Source organism: Bacillus rossius, chromosome 1, assembly GCF_032445375.1.
Source record: "Bacillus rossius redtenbacheri isolate Brsri chromosome 1, Brsri_v3, whole genome shotgun sequence".
Lineage (NCBI taxonomy): Eukaryota > Metazoa > Arthropoda > Insecta > Phasmatodea > Bacillidae > Bacillus > Bacillus rossius.
The window spans coordinates 195,087,055-195,099,537 of record NC_086330.1 but is presented as its reverse complement, the minus strand read 5'-3'; the positions used below and the strand labels follow the sequence as shown (position 1 = coordinate 195,099,537).

Below are 12,483 nucleotides of genomic sequence, written 5' to 3'. Positions count from 1 at the left end.
ATATATGTCTATTATATGGGTTGCATGTAGTTGAGTAAGTACATAAACAGATGAATTAAAATAATGACAGTTAACTGTAATGATCAGAATGTATGTGTCTTGCAATAGGAACACAACACAGTTTAATAACAAAAAAAACACACAACGATAACAAATACACTGAACCATACTAAATCTAAACGAACAAAGACACAAAACAATAAGACTTCAATGGCAAGACTCTGTGATTAAATGGTTTTTTTAGGAGTAGGGATATATTGTGCAGGTTGGTAGTGACAAAATTCTGACTTAATAGTGTTTACTGTGGCTTTCCTGGTTATGTTTATCTGCTTAAAAATCCTGGATATATGTAGGCACAGATTTATACTTAAAACAAAAGTTCATTAAATTTAAAATATCATTTACCAAAAGTTCATGAACGAGAAACAGCTTAGTGGTCAAATTCTTCAAATTACGTAAATTACCATCGCTCAGTTTCGGTAAAATATACGTGAAATAAATAATATCTTAGTGTTTCTTCAATAAATAATGTTTTTGCCTCGGCTATTGCTCAGGGTTTGCAGAAGTTCTGCCCTCAGACCACTGAGTAGAATTACACTATAAATAACGCTGAAATACTAATTTAAATTTGCAATAATGTTCAACCAGATGTTTAAAATGTCCCAAGTATGTGTAACTGACTTTGAAATAATTATAATATTCAACAGTAAGATCCCATAAAAGTCCGTGCTAGGGACGCTACCAAGCTAAAAATGGCTACTTTAGCTTAGAGCATAAGCCTCAATCTAATTTGTAGATAACTTATCTCGTTGTTGCTGGATCTCGTTGAAAACGCTCACGGTTGTAGTTACAACAATACAAATTATTTTCAATACACTGAATTTACAGTATTTTACAAGATTATGAAAAATTTAACAATTTGTATAAGGCCGGCGTCGGGATAGTCCCTGACGAAGAGACGCCTTTTCTTACTTCTTCTTTACATGACATAATACACGGACGCATTTCCGCCCACGGCGGTATGCTATTATCCAAGATAGCCTGCGGCTGTAAACACTGCAGCCAAGAACAGGTAAAATAATGTAGGTGATTAACAATCACATCAAAACAAAGTGTAAAACTATTAAACATAAAATATCTGTGGTGAGAAAAATACAATAAGTAACAGAAGTGAAGTTACAACAATTATATAAATATTAAATCAGGTTAGTTTTGATGGTATTATGGTCCGTTCAATGTTTATAGATGCTAGGCTGTAGCATGATAGTTCCTTAGTTCGATGGTCAGATATCTTATATAAAAGTATTAAACAGCATCATAACATTAATAATAATAAAGAGTACATAAATAATAATAACACAATTAATAAATATTTTATATGTTTCTGTACACGGTACCATGTAACCGTACAGAATGATGCACTAAGAAAGGATTTTACGAAAATCAGCTCCCACGGGCGGTTGCAGGGGATTAAAGATCCAAATTTCCCTTCTTTCTATGCTATTTTACATTGTTGTGCTTTCATCATCTCCATGCCAACGGGTATTGCATTGTTAATTTCTTTTGTATCTCCTGGTGACGGTAATTACATTTTAATACATACTTTATTTACTTTCAGATTTTTAGCAGCTACGAAGAGGAGTTGTGGGGGCATTAAAAATTTATATTTTCCGTATTTCAAGTATATGTCCTACAGACTTGAATCTTGGCAGGATGTACTTTATATTACATAGTCAACAATTGAGAATGGGATTTTCCTAAAATACCCTACCAAGACAGGTTGTAGGGAAGTTAAAATTCAAAATTTCACATTTTTCAACAATAAAATTTACAGAATTTTGCATAGGTGTTAAAGATCAAAATTATCTCCCAAGGAAGGTTTAGCCCGGGCAATACCAGGTACTTCAGCTCGTTAACAATAAACTATTAGCAAACTAAAATGCCAGCAGCTCAGTAATGCGACCTAGCTCCCAAGGTCAACATATGGAGTAAAAAAAACTGGTGCCAGATTGCAGAAGATGCAGAACCACAGAAGTCAAATTTAAGATCTTTCACTATACTTCCGTAACTTGTATTGTGTTTGTGCATTTCTAAAAATCTTTTCAATGAAAAGTATAAACCAAATAAAAATAATTTTGCCACCAAATAATAAGAAAACTTGCAATTAACACTTTTGTCAATCCCTATAAAAAAATTTTTATGAGATTTAATTTCTTGTATACTACATGAAATGTTTCATTCAAATGCAATTGTCGCAAAAATACATGTTACTAAACTCTTTAATAAAAAATACTACATTGCAAACCTTTCATGACTGAATATTTAATACCTTAAAAATTATCTTTACACCATTTAAAATTATTTCCAAGCCTAAACTATATGATTATCAAAATGAAAAATATAAACAAATAGGGAAAAATTGAAGAGGTGAGCTTGGTATAGTTTTTTTTTTCTCCTGACATTTTATGGTTAGAAAAAATTTTCTCCACTTAAAAAATAATACTTAGCCCCTTTTAAATGGCATATCACATAATTACCACTAAACCAGTTGTAACGTGTGTACCTGCGTACACTTGCAAAGTATTGTACCCCTGAACTTTTCACGGCATACCACCGGCAACACAGTGAGCTGGGCAGACTTCCCCCGAATAGATGAGACTATTCTTTTTCCAGCTCGTCCCGGAAGCCTGCGAGTATAAAAGGGCATGCGCCCAGACTATCGATAAGCAGAACAACTGGGACATCCAGCGAGCAGGCTGCTTCGCTGCTCTGACACCGCTCGCCGGCCTACACCGTCAATCGCCACGGAGTTGCTGCCGCCCGAGGACAGACAAGACATCGACTGGGTGAGACCTCTCCGAGTTGTAACCCAGGATATAGACAGTTCATGTGGAAGCGTTCCTGGATTAAGCATAAAATCTTTCAGAACGAACATTAACTAAAAACGACGGTTCGGCCACAAGGGCAAAGAGGGCAGGCATTAGCAAACTCCGTGAGGGCAGAGCGAGCGGAAGTATTGACACAATCACGACACTATCAGGACACTATCGCGACCAGATCGCTACACAGTTGGACTCTAACTCTACCGCCAGTAACGAAGAATCGTAGCCACAAGACAGTGAACAAGATAACAAACTTACGCGTTACTATGGGAATGCGGAGAGAGCTTCACATGGTACCGGGGGAAGAGTAACGAAAACCAACCTATAAACATTGACAGCGTTACACGACTAGTTGCGTGTATATAATTATAACCTCTGGTATTAACTATCTGTATTTATGTTACGTGTAACATTGAGTAATATTAAGATTAGGTATGTTCCTTGTAACATTGTAAATGGTATAGCCTTAGTAGTTGAAATTGACGGCGTTTTGATCGTTAGCTGTGACGAGCGCACGGCTCGCCACAATTAAGGGTATTGTTTTGTTTCGTTTTAATTTTTCAGGAATCGAGCACGTAGCGTTAATTCGTACGTTTTGTGTTCTAGTGGGAACTTACCACAGCAGTTCGTCTCCACGAGAACCCGACTTATTTAAGTGTTATGTTAGTTTGAGAATCAATGCAATTCCTTTTGGTGTTATTAAGTTTGTCAATAAATTGTTATTGGATCAAATTTAACTTAGCAACTAATTTCATAACCACCCGCAAACGTCCCTTTTTTCTCCTTGTTAGGGTTTTCCTATGTCCTTAGTAAAACCCACGACACAGTTATAAAATACAGCATCCTTTAAAACAAAAACCAAACCATCATGCACTTCCAATAAACAATTAAAGATACCATAATATAAGATGAATCACTTTCCTAATTCTATGCATAGCACAAAGAGCAATGTATCATGTTTGTTTCATACATAAGAACTATATATTGGCAATTTAATATTAAAAACCTATATTTCATATATAAATATACATTAATAATTTTTTTGACATTTGTTTGCCGTCTTACGTATCTATGGCGTACACATGGCATGTTTCTAAAATAGCGTCAATTTTCAGTTTTAAAATCTGAATATGGGATTTCCATTTTCAGGCAAATAATATTAGAGCCCGTTTTAAAAATGGCTTGAATGTAAAATTAACCATATTGTAATAAAACGATGGGAAAATTTACATGGGTAAACTTAGTTCTGTGCAATAATCTCCATCTCTAATCTACAAATTTTAATGTAACAACTTTTTAAGTAAATTGGTTTGGTTGCAGGAGTCGTGGATTAAAACCGAAACCAATAATTTTGGCTATTTGTACATCCCATCTTGTGAAGACTAAATGGTTTCTGAAAATAAAAGGACAAATACTTACGGCACTCTAGCATGGTTTTGGCTCTATCAAATACCATGCTTAGGAATAACCTAACTTCTTGAGATTCGTGTGGATTTCTGTAACCGTATACTACTAACTTTCGCAAGATACGTAATGTTAGTAGTGCTTTCTCTAAAGATTCTGCCATTGTAGGTGTCTCTTCAGACATCTGAAAATGTAAAAAAAAAAAAAAAATTAGACAGAATTCTATAACTACTTATAGACAGATTAACATTACAATAATTTAAACACTTTATACTTTGTTTCTTAGAATACCAATTCAGTATAGTAATTAAACTAACTCTGAAATGACAAAGATCCCCACTTCTCATCCTCCCAATGCAGATGTGACTGAACACATGCCATGGCAAGCTGAAATCTCATTGTACATACCTGATAAAATCCACCTTTTTAGTACTTAATAATTTTGTTAGAACCTGAAAATATATACTTTAAAGTGAGAAATCCTGTATATAGTTTATAATGAGGTTTCACTGTACAGACCTGGAAATTTCTTGTGTGGCAAACACTAAATTTCTTGGGTGAAACTGGGAAAAATTCTTGAGTATTAAAAATTAATATTTTTAGTGAAAAAGACAAGCATAACAAACAAAGCCTGTGAAATTTACGTAACGTAAAAAATTAACTGAAACTAGATTTGTTATTAAAAGAAAATGTTTTCAGAGAAGATAATTTTAATACTTATGCTCTTCACTTTGTGCAGAGGACATTCCCCTTATTCCATTCCATCAGAATACTGCAGTCATTCCTCTGGCTTGGAAATCTGTGACTGGTGAAATGTGGTTTATGGAGTGAACTGCTGAGGGCTGGCATGAACAGGCAGGTCAACAAGCCATGTGAAGGGAAAGACTTCCAACAGCAAAAGGGCAATTGAAGTGATGAAAAAACTTTGCCAGCCTATGTGGTAGAATGAGAGAGCAGGTATAACCTAACGGTTGCAACTCTTACCTTTCAAGGACTTTCACCCTTGAAGGTTTTGAGCTTTTGATCACGGGTTATCTTTTCTTCCTCAAAGGCAGTGTCTGCTGTAGATCAGTAACCAGTAGGCATTCATTTTGACCTCCTTTAAAAATGTTTCACTACTTATCTGACAGGTTTAAATAAGCATAATTCTTTTCTCAAAGAGTGAGTGAGCAAGTGAGATACATTATTTTAAAAAATGATAGTTGTCTGAAGTTAAGATAATTATATCTAAACTGCCCCTGCTGCTGCTCAATCCAGTAATAATTGTCTGCCATCATGTCAGGCTGCACACGACATTCATACGTTTGATGATTTCAAAAACATTTAATAATTAAAACTTCACAGATATTTGTGACTGGATAAAAAAATTTGTTAGTAAATTACAAATAAATTTGAGAGTCATTCGTGAGTCAAAAACACCTCAAATTGTATTTAACATGCATTAAAAGTAGTTTCCTACTGTTTAATAGAGATAAGTATTTTTTTTTTCAATTGTAAAGTCACGTTTTTCCAGGTCTCCAGCCGTGGCTAAGCTCTCTTACAGGACTGTTTACATGTACTTGGTGAACCAATTTCATGAATTCTTCAGGACCTTTAAAAAAATTTTCTCACAACTATTTATATTGCATGTTAATTTATTTATAAGTGCAAAATGAAAGATAACACAAAATAAAAACACTATTCACAAGAACATTGTAAATTTTTATGTTAGAAGACTAAAATATTTTCATAACTAATATTTGACATGATTTTTAGTGGACAGTCTCCAAATATTCATGTATAATATTTGACTGTAAAATGAAGTAAGGCATCAAAATGAAATTCCAGTGAACAAGAGGCTACTAGAGATTCTTTCCAGATAGTGAGCACAGTAGGAGTTAATTTCGGAACTTATGTGACCAGTACTTCAGTTACATTAGAGTTTCCATTAGTTTTCATGTGCACGTTCTTGAAAGTAACATGAAAAATATTAAAATAAACTCTTCATTTAACCACAGTGAAGATTTTCTTAGGTTTTCAATGCCCCAAGATCAAGATCATGCTCAACATATGTTAACATTGGAATTTCATTCAAATGGAATCCAGAAAAATACCAGAATTAATAGATCTAGTGAAAACATTGTGCAATAAAATTTACGATCTAAAAAGTGTAATCAAGTGCTAAACACATTATTGGACAACTACAGGAATGAAATCTCGGATCTAAATAATAAAATGATCCAAGTTAAACAAGGTCTGAAAATACAAAATGTACAACCAAAGTAATTTAGTCAAGCAGAAAGTACTTCTATGGGACATATAAAAAGTGAACTGACAGCAACAATTGCTGTTGCACCAGATGCTGCGCTGGGCAACCGTACGGCTGACCAACTTGACATCAGAAAAACCACGACCAATTCACAAAAACAACCGACAGCAGATGATCAGGACTTAACCGTTGTATAATCAACAAGCATACCCAAAACCAACAGGAGTCTTGAATCCGAATCTGTCACTAATGACAAAAAAGAAAATCTCTATGAAAGTTGGCATCAGAAATACAGCTTCTTTGAAAACCATCTATAAACTAGCATTTAAAATTACCAAAGTCATTTTTGTAACATGTTTCGATTCAATCAGTAAAAGAAAATGAAATAGTGAACTACATTGCCAAATAACTAACTTATATCTTTCCTAAGTCAAAATTTTGAATCCTCAATCAAAATATAATTCCTATTAATCTTTTCACATCTCTATTTGGAAGATTTTGACAGGATAAACATGGTTATCTGACCAAATTGCTGTTTAATCAGACCTTTTTTATGGAAAACTTCACCCAGAACAAATTTCAAACAAAGAACATATTTCCAACAACAAAGACCCTTAGTCTTAATATTCATGAACAAATTAGTAACTCCAATCCAAATCATGATCAATCCTAGAAATCGGAGCCTGGAGAAGCAACTTGATGGCCTCTTTCTGCATTTTTTAAAGCCAGTTCAGATGTACCACAAAGGGTACCCTCTCAACCCTACTCTTTAACTACTTATTTATTTACTTATTTAATTCACAAAAATACTAAGTAGTCCGATGTATAAATTTTCTTTTCAAAATATTTTCAAACGTTATAACCTTTATCTGTTCGTCTTCTCGCCACTGTGTACCGCATATAAAAATGTAGCAAGCGCTAGTTAGCATAATTCATTTTTGGTTATTTTAATGCTTGTGTCAAGTGAACGCACATAGTTCAATATCGAAATCTCACCGATTGCACGCAAAACGTGTGCTCTGTCTTGTACCAAGTAAACTACATTTGATAGCCCGCACTCTTTAATGGTTAGTATATACTACGATGATAGTTACGCATTAGTTACAACTCACATTCGAGTCACGGTTTTCATTTTTCTATTTAAAGTTAAATTAATATGTTTTTGTTGCATGACTTATTAACTTTAATTGTTTGGCATGCTTTTGTATACTCTACTTTTTAATTAAAGGTACTTGCAGTGCAATAGGTTTTGTTTTTATGAATAACTTTACCTCAACAAAATGCTTTGCTCGCATAAAAATCACACCATTACTTTTCAAACATGATTTTAATATAAAATGTGAAACAATTATGCAATAAAAAATGGTATCACAAATTCCTAAAAATTTTTTACAAATGTTAACTCAGCTAATGAGTGTTTATTATTTTAACTTGATATCAAAAATTAATAATTGGTGCAAATTAAATATAGTAGCTCTCAATAAAAAAAATATATATCTTTTACCAGGAAATAATTCTCAAATTTATTAACAAACTCAACAATACTGTAATTCCCACATCCTCCACTATAAAAGAGCTAAACATTATTTTAGATTCAAAATTATATTTTCATCATGGAGATTACTTAATAGTTCCAGAAGAACTCTTGGCCTAATTGAATATAACACAAGTTATGCCACTAATACAGATTCCATTCTTTCTGACTAATAAGGTCTAAATTAGAATAAAGTTCAGTGATTTGGAATTATATTAACATATACGATAGTGATAACATTGAATCTATACAAAACAAAATATTCGTAATTGAACATATAAATTTCAAACATTTTCCTCCACCTAACTTAGCCTCTCTTTCTCACCGCACAACATACCTCAACTTACTTTTCTTTAAGAATTGTTATAGTTCCAAAATTAATTGTAAATATGTTCTAAACAATAGTGCTCTTAGAGTTCCACAATTTGAGCTGTTTAACTTCAACATTATGTACATACTACAATAGGAAAAATACTACTTTTAGACTAATATAAAATTTTAATAAACTTGATTTGTAAAAGTGTCCACAGTTACTATTACCTCCAGTTAATCATAACTTACTTATTTAGTTTACCAACAATCTAAACAAATTATATATTTATATCTATAGCGTACAGTTGATAGTGGCCTTTATGGTTAACATTCTTTTATGTATACTAATATTATAAAGCTGAAGAGTTTGTTTGTTTGTTTGTTTGTTTGTTTGAATGTGCTAATCTCAGGAACCACTGGTCCGATTTGAAAAATTCTTTCAGCGTTGGATAGTACATTTATCGAGGAAGGCTATAGGCTATATTATATTATCAATAACATTAGGGATCCTTAATAAAAGTCCAATTTAGAATCAAATGCGTTGGAGGGGGTTAGATACAAAATGCAGTACACGTACGAAGTGTGTGTTGACAATGCCGCAGGCGCTAGAAGTTTATTTCCTATTGCCTATTAACATTGTTGCCACGCACTAGATGCCTTATCATTCTTAATTTTCCCATACAAGTAAAAAACACCCGTGTGATATTAACAACGAAGCAATCTGTACCCTCATAAGAGTTAAATTAGTATTTAAATACTTTTTATCACTTTAAATCGCAAACCTAAACTATTGTTTTTTTTTCCTCTCTCTGTGTTTAAATTGTTTTTTTATTGCCCTTTTTTTTTCAAGTATATATATTTTACAGACTTGAAACTTCACAGTAATGTTCCTTATGTTATGCAGGATGACATTTTCCGAAAATTAGATCCCATGGGTGGTTAAAACCAGGCAACAGTGGGTACTTTGTCTGCATGAGAACAGGATTTTGCATTGTTCATGCCTTCTGCGTCTCCATGGCAACGGGCATTGCGCGGCAGTGGCGTACCCACAAGGAGGGGCATGTATAATGAGCGGCGCAAGAGTGATCTGCCTGTAGACTGCCGTAGCGAAGTATGGGTACATCAGTTGTACGTTGCCTGCACGAGTCGGGAAACCATCGGTGCTATTCATTTTCTCTCCGGTACATTATACAGCATTGTAATAAATTTTCACTGAATTTTTTTTTATTTACCATTACTGTAAATGGGAGATGAGGCTTAATTTTTTTCCATCAGTATAGCCGTGCGAAGCCGGGTCGGGCAGCTAGTCTGGAAATAAATGAAGTAACTGTTCAGAAGTTGGCAACATGTATTAAAGATGTTGGAAAGTTCCAGAACTTGTGAGGTATTTAATTTTGGTAGTTTAATCTTTTGGCCCATAGTAATGATTAGTTTTTAATTAACTTAAGGTTGTTTGATCTAGGCAGGAAGTCTCAAGTGTGTGGATAGAATGATATATTTTTTTTACATGTGTGTGTTTCAGGTGTAAATATGTCGCTCCGGTTGCCTGCTTAACTGGTGAGGAAACTTAGAGCTTGTCACCTGATTGGGAGCTGTTTCCAGTGCAAGATCGTCGGTGATCCTTCTAGTTAGTTCTGGGTGCCACAGGCAGTTGGAGATCCCAGGTATAAATACCCCTCTGCAGACCCACACCCAGCAGAAGCAGAACAGAGGCAGAAGCAGAAGAGAAGCACAAAAAGTGTGCTGTCATGCCGCCGCCTCGACCACCAACCGTCTGCAAACCGCCATGCTGTCAGAATCCATAACTCTACATGAAGTTAGACTTACCCGCAGTTTTGGGTAAGAGATTTTACTCATGTCTGAGCTTGGACTTGGGGCAAATGTCAACAAGGGAGTGAGTGGCAGAAAATGCAGAGTCAGTGCAGCAGTGAATGAAGGTAGCTCACTCAACGCTACTTGCTGAGCCAGTAAGTTTTAAAAACTCACTCATTGGAATTGAGTAGTGTCACGTACCTAGAGTACCACCTGGTATCTGAAAAGACACGCCGGCGATGTGACACATTTTACTCGCTGAGCTAGTGATGAGAACGTGAGTAAGATGGCATAAAAAGGGCATATGTACTATAATGACAGCAATGAGTTAAGGCAAGCTGGTCAAGGGCAATGTGGTTGACTGTATTATGAAACACTGGTACATGTAATTATCACAGACTGTGTATTGATCAATGTGGAGGACTTGTCATGTGATTGCCATATATTGAAGCACTGTGGGTTTTAATGCTACATTGTGGAAGTAAGAAAGTAAGAAAGTAAGAAGTAAGAAAGTAAGAAAATTTCGAACAAGTGTCCCAAGGTGGAGTCAAGGCACGATCGCTGTGCAGTACCGAACGGATAATAGTAGCCAGTCCTTCGTCCGAGTGGTCGAGGCTTCTTGTGGAGCTACTGCTAGCAGTCCCTACCAGCAAAGTCCGGATCGAGCACTGTTGGGATCAGTGTGTGCTACTCCTAGGGTGAGTGGACGCAGGAAAAAGACTCGCCGCAGACCCGGGATAGCAGTTCTCCTTGAGGACTCTGAAGCGAGTGAACATCTTGAAAGGTCCCGGGTGTCAGAGGGGGATTATACCTCGCAGTAGTTTGTTTTATGTATATATGTTTATATGTTTTTAATGTATATTTACTCTGAGCAATGAGGCACTTTAATAATAAATAGTGTATGGTAATAGTCTTACTTCATGCATCTTAATAAAGTTCATATGTTATTTGCTTTTTTTTCTTTGGCACACTTGAATTAGAGACCACTAATGACAGACTTTATTTACAAATATAATGAGTCATGCAAAGTTGTATTTCTTATAGTGGATCCCACGGAAATTTTATTATTGGAGTAACTATTTTTCATAAAGTAAGGAATGCCTATTTTTTTTAAGCAGGCAAAAGGATAATGTTTGGCTAGGGCCCAAATTAAATATTTTCAATGTAAATTAAAGCTTCTTGAAGGCTTTCAGTTGTAAATGTTTTAATGTAATATTATGCTAGTTGTAAATTATTTTCCTTTTCTTGTTTTTAGCAGTTGTGATTCGAAAATGAGTCCTGGTCATAACAGGAAGATTTTAAATAAGAACAAGAAGAAAAAAAGTTTCAAACATTTATTGTAAAGGTTATGTGTTTGAACCATTTGTTAATCAACTTTACTCAAACTGCACATTTATCGTTCGGTGAACAAAAAATATGCCTTGTTGTTCCTCTTGGATGGCAAACAAGATATGATTCAATAAAATGAACACGAGTGGAGTCTCTTTGCACAGAGTCGCGGCAAAGGAGAAGTAGGTGGAGAAGTGACACATGTACGGAGTCAGCTGAGATAGGTGTGTGTGACCGGCCGCGGACACGTCCGCACATCAAAGCGAGCTATAACAAAATGTTTTGTGAGTGTCGCGGAATGGAGACGTGATGATGATATAATTTTAAAGTGGAATGACTAATATCTTTACCTGGACAATAGAGTATGAAACATGCCAACGGCTGTGTTTCTGCAAATTTCCCACTGCAGGGAGTGCGATGTTTAACTTGGCATGCCTGGGTTAATGATGTTGGCCTGGTTTTTGTCAGCTAGCGAGAAATTTTGCATGATGAGGTGTGCAAAGTTAATGCCTGGCATGTCCTGACAACTATGCGGGAGAATTTTTGGGCATGGATGGGACAGCTGTGGACAACACAAGAATTTGTGCAAATAAGTGTACCAGGACCCATATATGTGGGTCCGCAACTAAAGAATTTAACTGACCTTTTAATTGTCTGGAATGACCATCGCTCAGAATTTAGTTTTGGTGTACAATTTAGTAGAACTTTAATTACTACTCCCGGGAATAGTTGAGGCTGTGAAAGCCCTGTTAAATGCAAGATCATGGATTGTCGCAGTTTTCTATTTTTAAAAAGGTTACCATTGTTTATAATGATCATGGTAATGATTTAAGTGATTGTGGACACAAATTTAAGGTTGCTTATTTTCATTTTAGTTGTTAATATGTATTCATATAACAAGCTCAATTTTTTATACCTGTTGGTATGAGAGATTTAATTTGTTTTCCGTGATAGTTACAAAT

General features: G+C 35.0%; 1 protein-coding gene across 9 annotated transcripts in view; it reads right to left on the bottom strand.

The window, feature by feature from the left end:
* LOC134527198 (importin-11-like) overlaps window positions 1-12,483 on the bottom strand; it is a 423,976-nt gene that overhangs the window by 234,474 nt on the left and 177,019 nt on the right. For all 9 annotated transcript variants that reach the window (XM_063359649.1, XM_063359652.1, XM_063359648.1 and 6 more), the window contains one exon: window positions 4,302-4,470. In XM_063359649.1, coding sequence (XP_063215719.1) covers window positions 4,302-4,470 — 169 coding nt within the window. The remainder of the gene's footprint in view (window positions 1-4,301; window positions 4,471-12,483) is intronic.